Source organism: Eschrichtius robustus, chromosome X (assembly GCF_028021215.1).
Source record: "Eschrichtius robustus isolate mEscRob2 chromosome X, mEscRob2.pri, whole genome shotgun sequence".
NCBI classification, from domain to species: Eukaryota; Metazoa; Chordata; class Mammalia; order Artiodactyla; family Eschrichtiidae; genus Eschrichtius; species Eschrichtius robustus.
The window spans coordinates 5,553,040-5,574,664 of record NC_090845.1 but is presented as its reverse complement, the minus strand read 5'-3'; the positions used below and the strand labels follow the sequence as shown (position 1 = coordinate 5,574,664).

The following is a 21,625-nucleotide window of genomic DNA, read 5'->3' as shown; positions in this document are numbered from 1 at the left end:
TTTGGAAGTGTGAATCTCTTTCCACCCGCTGGCATCGCACCTTTTTCAATGCAGTTCAACTTGAACTAAAAAACTACCTTGGGAACAAAATTAACTTGCTAAATTCACCCATCACCACGTAGCCTATATCTTTTTGGAATACTCAGCCACTTCTCCCTCGCCACGGTAAGGATTGTACTACGAACGTGGGTTTATCTAAGAATTCCCAGGTGTGGTCTCCTTTGGGGGCATGGGACCTGGACGCTTCCATTTGGAGAAGGGGTATTGAATTTCCTAGTCTTCTTCCAAATAATCCACACTCGAACCTTGCTGGTAAGTCTGCAGAGTAGATGTGGAAGCAAAGAAGGCAGCAAGCTCGTTATGGTCCACTCAGGAGAGCCCTCACAGAGAGTTAGATACGGGCTCTAACCCGCTATCTACTATTCCCTGCGGGGCTTTTCCTCTCACTCCAAAGTTCTGAGCCTCAAATTCCTCCACAAGAAGACATCTCTTGACCCATCTTCCAGGGTCCTTTTGTAGCACATAAGAGGTGAGGGGTATGAAACGTGACCCAGAATACGTGTATATCCACAGTGCCTGGCGTATATCTAACCGGTATCTGTTAAAACTCGAACACACCCCTAGCTGGGCACCCAAGCTGGATCTGTTTTACAAAGCATGGATGAGAGTCATGACCAGAGAGAAAGCTGGAATGACTGAAGGGCCCTTCATTCAGGGCATATAAGGAGGATTGAGTATCTCTAAAAAATCTACAGGTCATTCCTTCCTGTCAGAGCAACAAGGATTTCTTGCTACTTAAAGTGTGTTTAGGATGACCTGTCTCGAATTACTGTACAGCTTATAACATATGTTGAGCTAATTATCTAGGTCTCTAATGGTAGAAGCATCTTCCCAAGATAAGTTCTATCCCTAAAAGAGTAAATTAGGGTGAGGGATCGTGGAGTGCATAGTTACATATTCCACACCGTCACTCTCCTCAACTTGGAAACACCTGCTTGTAATCCCGGGGCACGTACCTAAATTTGGTTAAGCAGACTTCATTTGAGACAATCACAAACCAATAAAGCATCATCCCCTTATGCCCTTGTCATCTGTATCTTCACATCACAAGTTAGTATCTCGAGAACAAACGTCTGAGTATAAATCATTTCATCCACAAGGCTCAGAGAGAGAATATAAATTTTAGAAAAGAGAGTTTAAATCATTTTCCTCATCACCTTTGACAAATGAACCCAGGGAGAGCCGTGTACCCAAAAACTGGTTTTTATATCAATACATTGAAATAAGGCACTGGTTTCAATCGGAAAATTTTGATTCAAGAGCATTTGAATAAATTTCACAAACACCGTTATTGCTTGGATGAGGTTTTCCTTCTTCTGCTTCTGAGTAGCCCTGAATCCATGTCTCACAGAGGTGGTAAGGCCTGCCTAAATTACTCAGGATCTTCTCGTCAAAGAGATACATATTTAAATGTCTTCAGATCCTTGAAAAAAATTTTTATATATATGATAGTGTAACAATCTGTTATGATTCTTTGGTACCATATTAAGGCAATTCTCTCTAGATTCTTGAAAATAACAATTCAGCAAATCAGATATCTCCTGTAACACAGGAAGACGATGGTACCCAAGGATGATTTTACCTAGATGTTTAAAATCTTTGAATCTTCAGATAATGTATATGAGAAGTTTTTTTTGTGAATGACATCATGGTACATACATGGTAGTACTGCCACTAATACTGACCAATTTATGCATTGCTCCAATGTGGGCAATAGTCGTTTACATTAGAACCGCCTATTTAAAGACTAAACCCTTTTCAAATAATTCAATAAGCATAACCTCCCACTATGGTGTTGCTAAAGCATCCTAAATCTCTAGTTCTGGAAGAAAACTGCAGAAACCTCAATATAATCCAGATAAACTGGTTGGACTGCTAAGTATTGGAGAAATGCAAATCAAAACTACAATGATACCACCTCACACCAGTCAGAATGGTCATCATCAAAAAGTCTACAAACAATAAATGCTGGAGAGGATGCGGAGAAAAGGGAACCCTCCTACACTGTTGGTAGTAGTGTGAGTTGATGCAGCCACTATGGAAAACAGTGTGGAGGTTCCTTAAAAAGCTAAAAATAGAGTTACCATATGACCCAGCAATCACACTCCTGGGCATATATCCAGAAAAAACGAAACCTCTAATTTGAAAAGAAACATGCACCCCAATGTTCACTGCAGCACTATTTACAACAGCCAAGACATGGAAGCAACCTAAGTGTCCATGAATAGATGAATGGATAAAGAAGAGGTGGTACAAATATACAATGGAATATTACTCAGCCATAAAAAAGAATGAAATAATGCTATTTGCAGCACCATGGATGGACCTAGAGATGATCATACTAAGTGAAGTCAGTCAGACAGAGTAAGACAAATACCATATGATATCACTTCTATGTGGACTCTAAAAAAGTGATACAAATGCACTTATTTGCAAAACAGAAATAGACTCACAGACATAGAAGACTTACGGTTACCAAAGGGGAAAGGGGGGTAGGAGGGATAAATTAGGAGTTTGCAATTAACAGATACACACTACTATACATAACACAAATAAACAACAAGGACCTACTGTAGAGCACAGGGAACTCTACTCAATATTTTGTGATAACTTATAATGGAAAAGAATCTGAAAAAGAATTTATATATCTACATAGTATATCTATAGTATATATAACAGAATCACTTTGCTGTACACCTGAAAGTAACACAACATTGTAAATAAACTATACTTCAATAAAAAATCAATGAAATTAAAGTTAAACAAAGATAAACTGGTTGAGGTTCAATACCCTTAGGCTAATCAAATTTGTTTCGATCCTGTCCCAAAGTCATACGCCAAGGAACCCATTAAAATGCCTCCTAATCATATGAATATTCATATATCCTATAGATTCAATTATCTGTGTCCAAATACCACATGCTGTCAAAATGTGACTCACCCTGGAAGTTGAGGACCACTCCTGAAGCCTGTCATTTTATAAGGAGCATTGTATTATTCACCTCCTCCCCGTAGGTTTCTGAGGGATTGCTAGTCAATGGACAGGAACAGGAGAGGGTTCCGCTGCTTCAGCAAGTTTGCCAAACAGCAGACGGTTGTATTCTGGCTTAAATGGGTAGGTCTGCCATCCACAGAGCACCACTGCACCTCGGAATGGCCGTTCTCTTACTTGCAAAACTGTAAGGCTAACCCATGAGGTAAAAGCTTTGTCTACCATGCAGACTGGGACCCACTGTTGAGTCACGACATTAATTTTGTGTCACAACCAGATAATTTTTAAAAAAATAAAACAGAAGGGAATCAGGTAGGAAGTATCCGAAGTGATCACTCTATGAAGAAATAAATCCTTTCTGGAAACTTTTGCTTCAGTTAAACATCTGTGTATGACATCTTATTGGATGATGGTGTAAAATGTATGTCTTACGAAGTTCAAAAGCTTCTGCATTAGATCATGTTAGCACTACCTTCTAGAAAAATCTAGGCAGCTTACTGATGGTGCCGTTGTCTAACAGCAAAAACCCACAGATGCTCTAGGATTTCTCAGAGTGTTCTACAGGAGTTTAGAACCCTAGGGGAGCTTGTTAACAGGGAGATGCAAAGCCTTACCTTAGAACTACTCAGTAGGAATTTCTCAAGGTAAGACTGGCAATCTTCAGTTTCAGCCAGCACCCCAGCACCTCCCTACACAAAGTCTGAGGACTCACAATTCTCCACCTACGGTCAAGAGCTTTTCCCCTCTTCCCTTCTTGGTCTACCTGTGGGAAGTTCCAACAATCCAATTTTCTATGCCACCACGTACTGAGCTATCAAAGGCAATCCCACAAGGGACAGATCTGCACCAAGCGCCACGCCCACGATGCGGGTGTCCGTTCCAGTGAGGCCCGCCCCTGGCTGTGCGGGCCAATGGGTAGGCTGGTCGTGAGCACTGATGTCTCAACAGTATCTCCATGTTCAAAATCACGGACACAGACGTTCACCAGCGTGATGGCCAGCTGAACATCTTCCCCTTTCTCTTAAGAATCGAATTATCAATATGTCCTTCATCACGCCATGTTGCCAGCTTCCTCCACTCTCTGGTGCCTGAAAAGACCTGCTCTCATGGGCAGGGCAAGTAACCACCAAGGCCAAACATCTGATTTTCACACCGAGTTCCCACCTTTCTCTATAGGACTATCCTCTAAACTTTCAGAGGCAACAAAACAATTTTGTTCATTTTTAATAGCAAGTGTTCCTGAGACAGACTGTTGTCAAGCCCTCCGTGGATGGCTACCCCCTTTGCTGACTGCAAACACCAAAACTACAAACTCAAGAGGCCCCAACAGACTCACAAGAGATCATCTGCTTCACCCAGTTGACTCACAGAGTTGCTCTGCTCTGAAATGTGTCCAGAATATTTTGGATCTCCTCACGTTGTTTATATCGTATAACATCTACAGTAAACAATACACATGACCTTTCCTCTCTTAATCACACACCTGAAGAGTAAAGACCGTTGTGATGCCTTAAGGTCCCTGTTGTCACCCAGACATTTTTGGGACATGGCCTCATAAGCAGAGGACGTGCGGGAAACTGGCAAAGCATCTCTGGGGGGAGTCCAGGTCATCGTAATTCCCGACCCACTCCCCCGCCACGATACATGCCCAGCTGGAGAAATCCCCCAACCAAAGAAGGGGAAACATGGCTCAAAGGACCACCCCGGTTCCTCCACCTCCATGGAAACACCTGAAATAGCATATTACATGTGGCCCAGGCAGCATCAGGCTGGGAGGCGATACCAACCGTTGTATGAACTGGGCCGCGTCCGCCGTGAGCCTCTGCGTGAGGTTGTCATAGGACATGGGCTGCTGGGTGATGTCACGGTTCCTCATGAGGAAGCAGTTCAGGGGCCGGAAGTAATGCAGGAAGCACAGCAGGGCGCCGAGGACCAGGGCGGCCAGGAAGAAGAGGCAGAAGAAGACGCAGGGGGGCACCTGGACGAACCCCAGACACATGAGCACGGCCAGGGTCAGCAGTGTGATGGCGATGACCTGCAGGGGGACGAAGACCAGCAGCCTTAAGGCCCTGGTGAACACGCTGCCTTCGCCCGGCTTGCAGTCCCGCAGGTTGGTCATGGGCAGCCCGTGGAAATAGTCAAAGCCATGGCTCAAGGGGTGGTGACAGAGGTCCGTCCTGTTGTGACAGCTGGTGCCGAGGTGCCACTTCCCTGAGCAGACAAACAAACAGGCGGCACGTTTAGTCCCAATGAACACCCTGACACGAAGGTCAGCTTCTGAGTCGCGCATGCTGGAAAGTGGCCTCTTTCTGCATATTCATCAGCCAAAACGATTCTACCGTTTCCACAAACGGTAGGGTAGGAACCACTCTCTCCACCAGAAAACAAGAGGGGATTTAATGATTGGAAAAAATACAAATAAAATAAAAGACACACACCTCACATACTTCATAGGCAGGAGACAAAACTACATAGATGAACACCAATGTTTTTTGGGGACGTGTTTTTTTTAAAGACATTTCCTTAAAAGGAAAGTCTTAAAACCAACTTGATTTTGTCCCTGAAATGTCAGAAGTGGAAATGAATCCTTATGTAAAAACTACCCCTGAGGCATGAGGAAATCATACTCATAACTCAGCAATTATTTTAAACACCTACAAACATTTCTTATAAAATGTGAACTGTACGGGACTTTCCTGGAGGTCCGGTGGTTAAGACTCCGTGCTCCCACTTGCAGGGGACACGGGTTCGAGCCCTGGTCGGGGAACTAAGATCTCACATGCCACGCAGTGTGGCCAAATAATAAAATAGAATAAAAATGAAATGTGACTGTATCACTAAATTAGGGAGTGCCTCACACAAGAGAAAAAGTGATAGTGGTTTGACAAAATGTGGGAGGAAAGAGACCGGTCATTTTGCTCCCATGAGATTTTCTAGGGTTCCTCTGATGACCTGCATAAACCCAAGTTTATCAAGTGAAAGGGGAGAAGGATTCGTTCCTATCAAGGGGATAAAATCAGTGGGAACGTCAACCGAGAAAAATTCAGACGCAATTTTAGTACTGAAACGTAAAATGAAAACCTTTATCAATAGTATGGTGTGTGTGTTTGTGTGTGTGTGTGTGTGTGTGTGTGTAGTTTTGTATGCTGTGTGTGCATAATTAGTTATCCATTTCTCTGTTTTCTATCATCTGTCTCATCTTTCTATCTCATCCATCCACCATCCACTCATTCACCAGCCATTCACCATCCGTCATCCACCCACCATCCAACATCCAACCACCACCCATCATCCATCCACCATCCATCCACCCAACCAAGCATCCACCCATCCAAGCATCCACCCATCCATCCATCTGTCCATCCACCATCCATGCATCCATCCACCATGCATCCATCCATCACCCATCCACCCACCCATCCATCCATCCATCCATTCATACACATACATACATAAATAAGGACACACATCTACACATTCAAATAGTACATATAGACACATGATGTTTGAATTGAGAATTGAAATAATTTCTTCCCTATTTACAGTTGTGCAAACTTTATCAGTCAGTTCATCTTCAAGAAGGCTGCTCTCATGCCCTCCCCACTTTCCCACTCACCCAGGTCCTCGCCTCCCCCCACCAGCTGCCCATACCTATCAGAGCTGTGGCATAGCCTTGATTCTTCAGGAGCTTGGCGAACGTAATCTCACTGTGGGGAAGTCCTCCGGAAGAGGCCGAGAAGACGAAAACTCCCACTTGGGACCGAGACGCCATTCCTAAGCCAGGAGAAACCCACCATTAAGACGGGAAGCATTAGGACTGGGAGGTGGACCAGGGCCGCGGCGACGGAACCAGGAGGTCGGTTACCTGAGCGGATGGGATACCGGCCCGTCATGAAGGCCGCCCTGCTGGGTGTGCACAGGGGCGACGCTGCCAGGTGCTGCGTGAGCTTCACTCCCCCTCTGGCCAAGCGGTCGATGTTGGGAGTCCTGGAACAAAGACTCAGGTCATTCATCGCGACCCTGAACAGAAAGCTTTCTCTCTGGCTTTGTACAGTGAGTCACTTGTCACTTATCCAGGGAAACTGCGACGGGACAGGGGGAACGAAGGGGACACAGCACCGAGACTCAGAGTGACAACAGAACCACACTGAGGATGAAATCATCCAGGTCTGCCCTCTCCAGGGGCCCACCCATGCCCCCCTGGGGGCTCTGAGCTGCTGATTTAGGAGAGAAGCCAAGTCCTGACAATGGGCTGCTGTGAGGAGCGGGAGGGGCGTGGGTCAAGGTCTCAGTCCTCCGTCACCTGTGCCCCCCACCAGTTACCTCCGTGCCCCAAACGAGAAAGCTCTGGGAGCAGCCTGACTCTTCTCTTCCCAGCCACAGCCAAAGAGAAGCTCCTAACCACTTCTCACCAGGCTCTGCCGAATTTCCACATGGCCCCTGGGAGAACGGCGTGACGGCACCGTCCGGGGAAAGGGACGACGGGCTCCCGGTGCATTTACCAAGGATCAGTAACAAAGGGGTCACAGACTCCAGGGAAAAGGGACACAGCAACGTGGAAACACGACACGCCGTGAGACACTCACACCCTCTGAGTGTCTTTTTTTTTTACGCCAAAGAAACACTCATTTATGGGCTGACATCTAGGATGATGCCTTATGCAGGACAAGCCATCCTGCCACCTTTTATCCAGGACTGGTGTGGTCCATCACCTTAGGAGATCATGCCAGACTTCCTAGGCATTCAGAGGGGAAGGTCCTTCAGGTCTGGGTCCACGCTGAGTGACAATCCCTTATCCTCCAGTGGGAACCCCAGCGCCTGCCTCTCTGCCAGGCTGCTCATCTTCTATACTTCAGTTCTGAGCATAGATGGGACTCCCCGACCCTGCCATGGCCTCCTTGCCCTGTGGGAGGGGCCTGTTCCATCTGTAGGATGTCAGTCCCTAGCCCCCACCACGGCAGCTTCCTCCCTGTAAAGGGACGGAGTGGCTAACGGCACTCCCCTCCAAGACTTCTGCCTGTGGCGTGGGGCACGTATCTTGTTCCGTTGTGACGCCACTGCTTCCCTGGTCCAGCGCCCACAGGCTAGTCCTGTAACGATGCATAGCTCGAAGCGGAAGATCACGGCATTGCACTGTAGTGTCAAGCTGCTCTCTCATCTATTAGTTTAACTTATGCCTTTAATTGTCAACATTTCCACTTTGCTTTGGCCTTACATTACAAAATGCAGGCAACACGGAGATTGTCTGTATGTTTGACTTAATCCCCTGAGATTGTCTGTATATTTGACTTAATCCCCCTACTGCCTAGATTGGCCACTGACAAATGTGACTATTTTGGGGTGTGATATTATAAAATGTAAAATGAAAAATGTCCTTCAGAAAGAACTGGGGAGGAAGGGATAAGTTAGGACTTTGGGATTAGCAGAGACAGACTAGTACGTATAAAACAGATAAACAACAAGGATTTAGTGTAGAGCACAGGGAACTATATTCATTACCTTGTAATAAACTATAATGGAAAATGGAAAAGAATCGGAAAAAAGAATATCTACATATACAAATGTATGTATAAATATATACGTATAAGTATATATATATAAATATATACATATATATTGATATAAAACTGAATCACTGTGCTGTACACCTGAAACTAACACAACATTGTAAATCAACTATACTTCAATTAAAAAAAAAAAAAGAACTGGATGGTAATATGGAGGACAAGGCAGATTTAGGGTATTATTGATATGAATTCTTACTTAGGATTTTATAGCCCTTTTTTTCCTTTGGATAATTGGCAGACACTGAACCTTAAAGGCTTGACAGTGATTTTTTAATTAAGACGCCTTAGTAGGAACAGTTATCTATTATCTCACTAAAGTTTAGGAATATCATATCTAATATTATATCTAATACTAATATCATATGGTATTTTAAAATGATACTTAAAATGAAAAAAAAAAAACTGTGACCTCGATAAGAAAAATTAAATTACTAACAAGGTTCGTGTCTGAAATGTCTAACAGTGAGATCTAAACTTTTCACAAAATGAAGCAAAAGGTGGGGAAGGAAACATACGTGGTCAATTAAAATTTTAAGAGAACACTGAGTGCAGATCTTATCCTTGCACGTGCTTTAAACAAAATCTAACAAACATCATAGGTCAGCGTACATTTTAAAAGTAACACGCGACATCTGACGCACAGAATCAGGTTGGAAGTGACGTAACATTCGGCTGCATCTTGCAGGCCGGCTCATCCTCAAAAGTGTAATTTACTTCACTTTTGTTTGCTGTGCCACATAACGATGAAACAGACGTCCTGAGACGCACGGTCATGTTGTACAGAAGAGGAGGACCTACAGCGAGTGGTGTGAACACAAATCAGACCCCGTGGTACTCAGCGGCAGGTCCCTCTGAGCTTCAGATAATTATCTGTAGCTCTTACGAGAAAATTCTGGCGAATCCCCCCCTCTCCTTTCATTTTGTTTGCGCTGACCATGTGTGAGATGAAGCTCTCCACAGAACCACAGTTATGTCAACATTCCCCCGTGATCATATAGAGAAAGTGCCTCCCTAAGGCCAGTATTCCACTGCGTCCTGACCGACTAATTCTAAGCCCAAGAGCCCTACACCGGGGGCTGGGGAACAAAACACTTCCTCTGTCCGAGTCTGGTTCCCACTGTGCTTGCCGACCACCGTAGTCACCCCTAGCCCTTGAAAAGTTCTGACATCATCAAACGTGACACGTGTCCCCAGGAAATCTGTCCCCGGCCGGTGGGTCTGCCGGAGAATCCAGCACAGCCTGGCCCAGAGGCGGAAGGAAGGTGCAGAGGTGACAGCGAGTGGTTGACAAAGGGGGATGGACTGGGTCCCAGTGGGAACGGAGCCAGAGGCCGAAAACAGAAGACAAAACAGAAGAGGCGAAGCAAAGGGAGGGAAACATGATGATGGGAAAAAAGCCACAGAGTAGGGGCGAGGAAGAAAGAATTGTGATGAATACCTTCCCAGGGAGCCGCCTGAGTTCATCCAACAGTGATTCGAACAGATAAGTCATCACGCCTGCCTACGAACGCCTGTGTGTGCCTACGTAAAGTCGCACAGGAAAGCGTGCCGTTGGGGGGCTTTGAACGCTTCCCCGTGGCCTGTGCTCTGTGAACGTGCGCTGCCCGTCACGGGACGGCAGCCTGTGAAGGGAGACCTGTGTTTACACGTCACCCAACCTGAGGGTCTTGTTTCCATAGCAGCCAGGATCCCCAATGCCAAGGTCGTCGGCCATCAGCAGGACGAAGTTGGGCGTTGACACCGCGTGGCTCTGGGCCTCGTAGATGAACAGCAGCAGAAGCCAAAGCGTCCTCATCTTCCTGCAAAGGGCAAGGGGAAGAGAGACATGAAGGGTGCTGGCCCGAGGCGGACCGTCCTCCTTCTCTGCAACCCTCCCCCTCCCCCCAGCAGAGGACGTTCTGTCGACCCGGCCACCCCAGACGACATGGGCTGCAAAGCACCTAAGACATCACGCGGCGAAGAACTGTATCCTCTCTGTCCTGTGTGTCTGCTTCCAAAACAAACACTTCTTTCTCCCTGGATAGCAGTGACCTCTCCTTTCTACCCCAAACCAAAACATAGGCTCTGTCTAGAAAAATGAAAACACAATCATCTCTTTATGGAAGGCGGGCTCTGTGTCATCAGCTGAAAGTTCTCTGCACTGAAAAAAAAAAACCAGGCATTTCAGGACAATCCAATTGTCAATGTCAAATCCTTTCTAAAACTAGCCATGAGAGTCGGCGTAGCGGCTTTTCAAAGGGAAACACGCAGACTTGGGCGTGATGCAAACCTTCCCAAGCTCAAGGAAGACAAGGCTCACAGCCTGGGGCGGCTCTGGGTGCTAGGAGGTGGCAGCAAACGCAGTGGAGCGGGGGGAAATCCATCCACCTTCTATGGCTGTCATCCCAACGCACACTCACCCCCCTGCCCCGGCATGTCACCCCTTTCAAGAACAACGGGCTGGAGGACTCTGGGGGTGGATGCACAGCTGAAACTCCCGCTCCGATGCCCATAGGAACTGCCAAGTGGACGCTCAGGAGGGGGACAGAACCTGCCCGCAACTGAGCAGCTGCGGGCAGAAGCATCCTCAGGCCTATCCCCGTGGGTGGGGTTAAACGTCCGCGGGGCCAGAACAAGGGGTCAGACCGAGGGACGCACACACCTGAGCTTTCGCTCACCTCGAGAGAACTCAGCACTTAGGGAAACGAGAGGAAACCTTAGCAGAACCTATGGCATCAGGAATGCATCGGGGGAGCTTCCCTGGTGGCGCAGTGGTTGAGAATCTGCCTGCCAATGCAGGGGACACGGGTTCGAGCCCTGGTCTGGGAAGATCCCACATGCCATGGAGCAACTGGGCCCGTGAGCCACAACTACTGAGCCTGCGCGTCTGGAGCCTGTGCTCCGCAACAAGAGAGGCCGCGACAGTGAGAGGCCCGCGCGCCGCGGTGAAGAGTGGCACCCGCTTGCCGCAACTAGAGAAAGCCCTCGCACAGAAACGAAGACCCAACACAGCCAAAAGTAAATAATAAATAAATAAATAAATAAACTCCAATCTCTTTTAAAAAAAAAGGAACGCATCGGGGGCGGGAAGGGGCCTGGGACATGCAAACCCCACAGGAGCTGTGGGGTTGCACAGGAGGCATGATGGCCACATGGAGCAGGAATCCCATGAGAGTTTCGTCGGATCAAACAACACGGGTGCTGCTTCCAGAGGACACCTGGACGCCAACCCAGCCACCCTCACATGGTCCTCTTCTTTCACTGTACCTCCTTGTTCTCTGTAACACTGATCCTCGCCTAGAGTGGGATGTGGAAGGACAGCCCAGCCCCCAAAGATGTCCAGGCCCTCATCCCTGGAACCCACTTGGAACGGGACGGTTCTCTGTCGTGGGAGCCGTGCTGTGCCAGGACCCCTGGACCCACCCACTCGATGCCTGCAGCGCACCCTCCCACCCTGACCTGTGACACCAAAAAGTCTCCCGACGCTGCCTCACGTCCCCTGGGGCATAAAGTCACCCCCAGTGCAGAACCACCGAGTCACCGCCGGCCCATCACCCTCTTCATCATCTGCAAAATCATCGGCGAAACCTTCGCTCCTGTATGTACACAGGGATGACTCACTCCCTTTGCTGTCGTAGGCGGGCAGCTCGGCTTCTGTGGAGGGATTCGGAAGCTCCAGCCCATCTGAGCAACTGACTTTCTCCTTTGCACCCACGAGTACATCTTCAATGCTAACAGATCACATTCCTCGGCCATCACGTGCCCCCGCGGGTCACAGAAGCCCTTGCATTCCTGGGCATGTGGGCAACAAGCTCAAAGAGGCTCTTCAAAGAGGACCTTAGGCTCCGAGCATTCCTTCTCGTCTTGCCTCACCTGTGACTTATCTGTCTCTGGTCCATGTGGAACATCTCTCCCCACCGCACCTTTTCGTCAGATGTTCTGCTCTCTGAACAGTCGTCTTGCCAGTTGCCTTTCTGAGTCCAGATCAAAGGATCCTCACCCCCAATGCGTGGATAACTTGGAGCCATACCTTTCTCTCCTGACCTACTTTCGGTCTCCCCTCTCACCTCTCTGCCTCAAGGATCTTTTCACAAAGGCAAACTCGGCGCCCTTTGTCTAAAGATAACGAACCAGGGAAATGTGACCATTCAATGTGCTCTTCTAGTACTCACTCTCTCATTCCTAACTGTCTCCCCCGTGCTCTCTTTGGCGGCCTGTCTTTGTCGGGGAGTAGAGGCATGAGGGCAGAATGAAGAGTCAAGGGTCTCGTATCAGCTCAGGCCAGCCGCTACGAGGCCTGGGTCGTGAGCATCACCTCCTTGCGTGGATGACTCATCCACATTTCACCAAGATGCCATCTCTGCGGTCGGGCAGTCAACTAAATGCCTGCTTTTTTTTTCAGTGCAGACAACTTTCAGCTGGTGACACAGAGCCCGCCTCCCATAAAGAGATGGAAAGAAAGGGTCTCCATGAAATCAAGATCTCCGCACTCTCGTGTTCGTTGCAGCATTATTCACAATAGACAACATACAGAGACAACCTTAGTGTCCACACACGGATGAAGGGATAAAGACAATGTGATATAATGGAAAGTTACTCAGCCTTGAAAAGAAAGAAATCCTGCCACTTGTGACAATATGGATGAACCTGGAGGACGTTATCCTAAGGGAAATAAGCCAATAACAGAAGCACACATACCGCGTCATCTCACTCATATGTAGAACCTAAAAATAGAAAGCTGAACTCATAGAAACAGAGAGTATAACTGTGGTTGCCCCGGGCAGACGGGGGGCAGTGGCACAGAAGAAATGGGGAGGTATTGCTCAAAGGGTATAAGCTTCCAGTTATAAGATGAATAAGTTCTGGGAAGTAATGTGCAGCGAGGTAACTATAATTAATAACACTGTACTGTATACTTGAAATCTGCTTAAACAGTAGATCTTAAGCACTCTATCCATAAACAAAAGTCTTAAATGTGTGAGGTGACGAATGTGTTAACTAACTTGACAGTGGTAATCACTTCATAACGTATATGTATATCAATTCACCATATTTAAATATACGCAATTTTATTTGTCAACTATACTTCAACTGAGCTGGGAAAAAAATATCCCCTTCCCCTCCTTCCAAGAAAAAGAAAAAGAAATAAAGGGTTTCCAAAATGATAAAGTATTAGACAAATGTAACTTGCTAGGAGTATTTTTATCTTTCGATACCATTGCAGCTAAAAGCCATCCACTGACAATTCAACCAAATCTGTTTCAACAAACGCTTATGAGGTAGAAATTGGCTGAAAGACCATGATGGTCTTGTGATGGTTTCATGGTTGAATGAGACACAGAATCATCCTGCAAGGCTCCAAGTGGCCAAATGAGGTATTCCATGAGTACAGAACCCATGAAAATAAGTGACAGATGTGGTTTCTGCAGATGAGTTTCAGTCCTGGTTCCCCTGCTTCATAGTGGTGAAACCACAGGACATTTACTTAGCCTCTTTGCCATCATTTTCTTCTGTAAAATGGGGATTATTGTGAGGATAACACGATATACTTAGCACTATGATTCAGTAAGGGACTCATAGGTGCCAGTACTTGTTAGCTGCAGTTATCAGCAGCGTTACTATAATTTTGTGTAGACTCTAATAAGTACAGTCACACAGCTTTAAATGAAGATGTGGGAGGCCAACTAAAAGATGGCCTGGTGATACCCCTCCTGGTACTCACATCTTGCATAATCCCCTCCCCATGAGTGCGGCTGGACTTTGCAACTTGGTTCTGACTAACAGAAGATGAAGACAGTGATGTGACATCACTTCTGTGATGAGGCTGCAAACAACTATGACCTCTGTCTTTCCAGCAGACTCTACTTCTTGCTGGATTTTGATCAGCTGAGTTGACACATTGGAGAGAACCCCATGATGAGGAACTGAGGAAGGCCTCCAGCCAAGAGCCAGCAAGGACATGAGACTCTCAGGCCACCAGCCTACGAGGAACTGAACCCTGCTCACAAGGATCCGAGTGAGCCTGGAAACAGAGCTTGCCTCTGTTGAACCAGTGGATGAGACCACCATCCAGGCTGGTACCCTGATCCAAGGAGAGGAGCCAGCTAAGCTGTGCCTGGGTTCCTGACCCATTGAGACGGTGAGATAACAAATGTGTGTCACTTTAAGCTGCCAAGCTTGGGGATTGTTTGTTACACAGCAGTAGACAACTAATACAAAGTGCAGTAGCTTAAGATGGGAAGTTCAGCTGTGCTGATGAGGACCTGAAAAAGCTTTCCATGCTGGTGGCTCAGAATGTCATGCTGAAAGTATTTTAAGAAGATGTTTTGGGCTTCCCTGGTGGCGCAGTGGTTGAGAATCTGCCTGCCAATGCAGGGGACACAGGTTTGAGCCCTGGTCTGGGAAGATCCCACATGCCACGGAGCAAATAGGCCCGTGAGCCACAATTACTGAGCCTGCGCGTCTGGAGCCTGTGCTCCGCAACAAGAGAGGCTGCGATAATGAGAGGCCCGCGCACCGCGATGACCGCAACAAGAGAGGTCGCGATAGTGAGAGGCCCGCGCACCGCGATGAAGAGTGGCCCCCACTTGCCGCAACTAGAGAAACCCCTCGCACAGAAACAAAGACCCAACACAGCCATAAATAAATAAATAAATTAATTAATTAATTAATTAATTTAAAAAAAGAAGATGTTTCATTATTAATGAGTAGGAGGAATTTATACAAGTAATTTAAAGATACATTGCTCAACTTTTATTTAACATAGTTTTGGAAGTCCTAGCCATGTCAATCAGAGAAGGAAAAGGAATAAAGGGAATCCAAATTGGAACAGAAGACGTACAACTGTCACTGTGTGCAGATGACATGATGCTCGACATAGAAGATCCTAAAGATGCCACCAGAAAACTACTAGAGCTCATCAAAGAATCTGGTAAAGTTGCAGGACACAAAATTAATACACAGAAATCTCTTGCATTCCTATACACTTACAATGAAAGATCAGAAAGAGAGATTAACAATCCCATTCACCACCTCATCAAAAAGAATAAAATACCTAGGAATAAACCTACCTAAGGAGGCAAAAGACCTGCACTCAGAAAACTATAAGATACTGATGAAAGAAATGAAAGATGACACAAACAGATGGAGAGATATACCATGCTCCTGGATTGGAAGAATCAATATTGTGAAAATGACTATACTACCCAAAGCAATCTACAGATTCAATGCAATCCCTATCAAACTACCAATGGCATCTTTCACAGAACTAGAACAAAAAATTTTACAATTTGTATGGAAACACAAAAGACCCTGAATAGCCAAAGCAATCTTGAGAAAGAAGAATGGAGCTGGAAGAATCAGGCTCCCTGACTTCAGACTATACTACAAAGCTACACAGTCATCAAGACAGTATGGTACCGGCACAAAATCAGAAATATAGATCAATGGAACAGGTTAGAAAGTCCAGAGATAAACACACGCACATATGGTCACCTTATCTTTGATAAAGGAGGCAAGAATATAGAGTGGAGAAAAGACAGCCTCTTCAATAAGTGGTGCTGGGAAAACTGGACAGCTACATGTAAGAGAATGAAATTAGAACACTCCCTAACACCATACACAAAAATAAACTCAAAATGGATTAAAGACTTAAATGTAAGGCCAGATACTATGAAACTCTTAGAGGAAAACATAGGCAGAATACTCTTTGACATAAATCACAGCAAGATCTTTTTTGATCCATCTCCTAGAGTAATGAAAATAAAAACAAAAATAAACAGATGGGACCTAATGAAACTTTAAAGCTTTTGCACAGCAAAGGAGACCATAAATAAAACAAAACGACAACCCTCAGAATGGGAGAAAATATTTGCAAACAAAGCAACTGACAAGGGATCAATCTCCAAAATATACAAACAGCTCATGCAGCTCAATATCAAAAAAACAAACAAACAAACAACCCAATCGAACAATGGGCGGAAGACCTAAATAGATATTTCTCCAAAGAAGACATATGGATGGTCAAGAGGCACATGAAAAGCTGCTCAACATCACTAATTATTAGAGAAATGCAAATCAAAACTACAATGAGGTATCACCTCACACGGGTCAGATTGGCCATCATCAAAAAATCTACAAACAATAAGTGCTGGAGAGGGTGTGGAGAAAAGGGAACCCTCCTACACTGTTGGTGGGAATGTAAACTGGTACAGCCACTATGGAGAACAGTATGGAGGTTCCTTAAAAAACTACAAATAGAACTACCATACGACCCAGCAATCCCACTACTGGGCATATACCCTGAGAAAACCATAGGTCAAAAAGAGTCATGTACCAAAATGTTCATTGCAGCTCTATTTACAATAGCCAGGACATGGAAGCAACCTAAATGTCCATCGACAGATGAATGGATAAAGAATATGTGGCACATATATACAATGGAATATTACTCAGCCATAAAAAGAAATGAAATGGAGGTATTTGTAATGAGGTGGATGGAGTTAGAGTCTGTCATACAGAGTGAAGTAAGTCAGAAAGAGAAAAACAAATACAGTATGCTAACACATATATACGGAATCTAAGGGAAAAAAAAAAAAAAAAGGCCATGAAGAACCTAGTGGCAAGACGGGAATAAAGACACAGACCTACTAGAGAATGGACTTGAGGATATGGGGAGGGGGTGGGGTGAGATGTGACAGGGTAAGAGAGTGTCATGGACATATATACACTACCAAATGTAAAATAGATAACTAGTAGGAAGCAGCCGCATAGCACAGGGAGATCAGCTCGGTGCTTTGTGACCACCTAGAGGGGTGGGATGGGGAGGGTGGGAGGGAGGGAGATGCAAGAGGGAAGAGAAATGGGAACATATTGTATATGTATAACTGATTCACTTTGTTATAAAGCAGAAGCTAACACACCATTGTAAGGCAATTATACTTCAATAAAGATGTTTAAAAAATATATATATAAAAAAAAAGAAGATGTGGTACACATATAGAATGGAATATTACTCAGCCATAAAAAGGAATGAAATAATGCCATTTGCAGTGACATGGATGGACCTAGAGACTGTCATACAGAGTGAAGAAAGTCAAAAAGATAAAGACAAATACTGTATAATATCACTTATAGGTGGAGTCTAGAAAAATGGTACCGATGAACTCATTTGCAAAGCAGAAATAGATCACAGATGTAGAAAACAAATGCATGGATACCAAGGGGGAAAGGGGGTGGGGTGGGATGAATTGGGAGATAGGGATTGACATATATACACTACTATATATAAAACAGATAACTAATAAGGACCTACTGTATAGCACAGGGAACTCCACTCGATACTCTGTCATGGGCTCTATGGGAAAAGAATCTAAAAAAAGAGGGGCTATAGGTGTATGTATGACTGATTCACTTTGCTGTATAGCAGAAAGTAACACAACTCTGTAAAGCAACTATACTCCAATGAAAGTTAATGAAAAAAAGACCAAGCTCACTCCCGAAGCAAAAATAAATGAAATAAAAAGTAAAGACATATGGCTCAGCTCACCCACCATGTGAAAAATGAATTTTTGTTTTACAATTGAAAGTTGAAGATACCAGAAGAGGAATAAATGTTCTTATGGCAGACACGTGTGAAAGAGATTAAATGGTGTGAAACTCAGACTCTGTGTGAATCTTAAGTAAGTTTCAGCCCAAAATCCAGCTACTCAGAGACCTACTTTGGGCTACTATGCTTTTACTGTACACAAAAATCAAATATGATTTATTTTCAAATAAATTTTGCTTCATTCTGTATTTACTTATATTCTAAGTGTACACAAGAAAAAACATACAAACCAACTATTCAGAGAACCACTCAGGTCCTGTGTTTCTCTCCAGGTTTTTCTTTTTTCTATGCTTGTGTCAACAGCTGAATGCACAGCACTCCTATGACTGTGTGCCCTGGAATCTGTTTTTGTTTTTCCACGCAGATCTCTCACTATAGGGTGGAGAAAAGTGTAAGAAAGAGCAGGGGTCAGACATGGAAGACACTGTCAGCACACGAAAGACGTTCATTTTTATCCAGAAGTGATGGAGAGACAGTAAAGGTTTTAATTAGGGGGTGACAGGCAGGTTTGATTTCCACTGAGATGGTCATTCTGCTATTCCGTGGTGGATGGATTGGCACAGGCTGGAGTGGACGTGAAGATAAAGGCCACGACCCTACAAAGATGCCAGTACCCAGAGTAGGTCAGGCACAGGCAGCAGAGGAGAACAGAACTGCTCTGAGATGCAATCAGTAGACCTCGGTAACCAACGGAACAGGAAGTGTCAGAAAGAGAGGGCAGTGAATGGTACTTCAGCTTTGCTCTCTGGACACAGACAGGGGCCGTTAGCTGTCAAAGAGCACAATAAAAGAGAAAACACTTGGGGTTTAAGAGTTTGAATTCTCTCCAGGCCAGGATGTTGCTGTAGTAAGGACCCACTGTACATATGTGTGCTCTTTGGGAAAAAAAAAAAAGCATTCCAATTTTCTGTGTTGTTCAGTGAGAGGGTTAGTTTACGTGTAAAACTTTTTAATTGAAATCCAATAGGGCAAAAGTCCACTAATAATTATTAATATCTATATTAATTTCTGAATTGCCAAATGGTTTTGGTTCGCTCACTGGGACCGTGTATCATTAGTTATAGCACCAAAATGTGTCTGGGGTAGACATTACTAAGGCTAATGTGAGAAATACCACCTAGACCAATAAAGCATGTTTCAAATTTTATGTTTCTCAATAGCCACTTACAATCCCACTGCATTTGAATTATTATTGTCTGAAGTAACCAGAATTTATTTTTTCCCCACAAACATGGATTAGTACAAAGTGTTTCCAAAGATGTTTCAAACTGTTAAAAGAGTTAGTTGATAAAAGTATTTAAAAATTAAATAAAAGTGCTCCAAGATATTAAGAGTATAGCACATTAACTTCTGAAAAACAGCGTAATGTCCCCCATGAAAAAACTAAATTATTTTTCTGAACAACCTCAATTCGGCAAAAAAGCAAGAAAAAAAACTTTTTTGAGAATGCAGCTATTCCTAAAACAGAATTATTAGGAAGTGGAGCGACAAAAGAACATTTTCATAACTAGCGATGTAATTACATTAAATTTGTTCATTAAAAGAAAATTAACACTGCACGTACATGACGGAAACTTTACCACGGCAACCAGAATGTCCCCGATCTATTTGCTTGATGCGGAAAAGGCTTATTGGAAACAGAGAAAAACCTACATTGCAAACCACACTTTGTTTAGAAGAGGTGCCATTTTTGTTCAACCCAAGCTACGTATCATCAATGAAATTTGGTTAACAAAGTGCTACCTAATAAATGTCCTATTTTAACGAAGAAAATAGTCTGACATTAGGGCAGCAAAAACCCCAACTGAATATGTGTTTAAACAGCTGTTTCTATAGATTTAAATACCTATTCAGATTGCTTTTGTTTTTTCTAATATAAATGTTCAAATATAAATATTCATTTTTTCTAATATAAATATTCATAAATAAATATTCTAATATAAATATTCACTATAAATAGTCTGACATTAGGGCAGCAAAAACCCCAACTGAATATGTGTTTAAACAGCTGTTTCTATAGATTTAAATACCTATTCAGATTGCTTTTGTTTTTTCTAATATAAATATTCATGTCTTATTTATTTAGCGAACCCCGGTTTTTATTGACTGCGCAACCCTGGCTGGTACTCTGGTCTGTGACTTTTTCAGGATGCTCAGGTACACCCAGTACAGTTAAAGGAATTGTACTGAGTATAAATAAAGAAAGGTATCTTTAAAAAAGTAAGTCTCGCCCAGCCTCTCTGTTGACATTTGAAATCTTCAGAACGGTCGGGGAGATAGTCAGTTCTGGATGTTTGAAGACTCTCGTGGCTCTCACTCACTTCTTCCCTTGCTCCTTAGTCCAGCTGATGCAGCAAGACACAGGAGGGAGGGCAGCAAGCAAGGAACCCAGATGGGACCCCGCCCCCGCCATGCCCATGCTGTCGCCCTGTCTGTGTAGGTCTCCGTTCCCATACCATAAGAGGGCTCCCGGCATGTCTAAAACCCCACCCTGTTTCTGTGCCCACACCTGATGGTTCTTCTCTACGTCTGCCTGGAAATGACTCTGCATTGTTTTCCAATTAGATACAAGAGGGACAGACTCTGAGAGCATCAGCACGAAGCAAAATGGTCCATGGAAACTGTAAAAACCAGAGTCTGAAAAGCATGTGACAGCCCATCCTGTTTGAGTTCCTGAAAGGCATTTCCCCCGCTGCTGACTGTCAGGGTCAATCTCTGGCTGCCTCAACCTGCACTGGGTACCTTGGCAAAGGCGGAGTGTTCACCTTGAGATACAGAAACAGAAAAGGCAGGTGCCCTGGCTGGGCTCCGGCTGATTTAACGGCACAGATGTGACTGTGTTTGTCATGAAATGAGACCCCTGCCGGCCCAGTCCAGAAGCTGGGGAATTTCTCAAGCAAAGGTACCAACGGTCCTGCCATGGCTTAAAGACCCAACCAGGCAAGGCAGCTGAAAGGGAGCCCGCTGCTGGAGTTCAGAGCAGCAGAAAAATACAAATTCAACCCCAGTTGGAACAGCAAGAGCGGAAGACTTCAGAATGAGGCAGCAACGGCAAAAAGCAGCAAAATCAACTCACACCCCTCACACGGCATCAAACTGTTAGCCTGGAGGTGCCCGTTTTATACAGCTTGCTACCTACTTCTAACAACCAACGGCGCAGGCTGTTACTGTGCCCATTTTACAGATGAGCAAAGCGAGGCTGAGAGGTGACATTATCTGCTGGAGGACATGCAGCCAGTGAATGATGGGGCGGGGGTCACAGCCCAGCTCTGCGGGGCGCCAAATCCATTCCGAGACAAAGGTGAGGAGAACTGTCCAGCTAAGAGCGGGCTGTAGAGACCACCTAGGAAGAGGGCCGGGGCCAGGTGTGCGGGCAGGGAGGATTCTATTTCATTTTATACACAGCAGTGTTATTTGAAT

The 21,625-nt window shown here is 44.9% G+C and overlaps 1 protein-coding gene across 4 annotated transcripts in view; it reads right to left on the bottom strand.

The window, feature by feature from the left end:
* The window catches only part of STS (steroid sulfatase), a 182,944-nt gene that overhangs the window by 81,120 nt on the left and 80,199 nt on the right, over positions 1 to 21,625 (bottom strand). For all 4 annotated transcript variants that reach the window (XM_068532747.1, XM_068532744.1, XM_068532748.1 and 1 more), the window contains 4 exons: positions 10,278 to 10,418; positions 6,918 to 7,039; positions 6,704 to 6,826; positions 4,840 to 5,263 (listed from right to left, as the gene is read on the bottom strand). In XM_068532747.1, coding sequence (XP_068388848.1) covers positions 4,840 to 5,263; positions 6,704 to 6,826; positions 6,918 to 7,039; positions 10,278 to 10,414 — 806 coding nt within the window. In that variant the 5' untranslated portion in view covers positions 10,415 to 10,418. The remainder of the gene's footprint in view (positions 1 to 4,839; positions 5,264 to 6,703; positions 6,827 to 6,917; positions 7,040 to 10,277; positions 10,419 to 21,625) is intronic.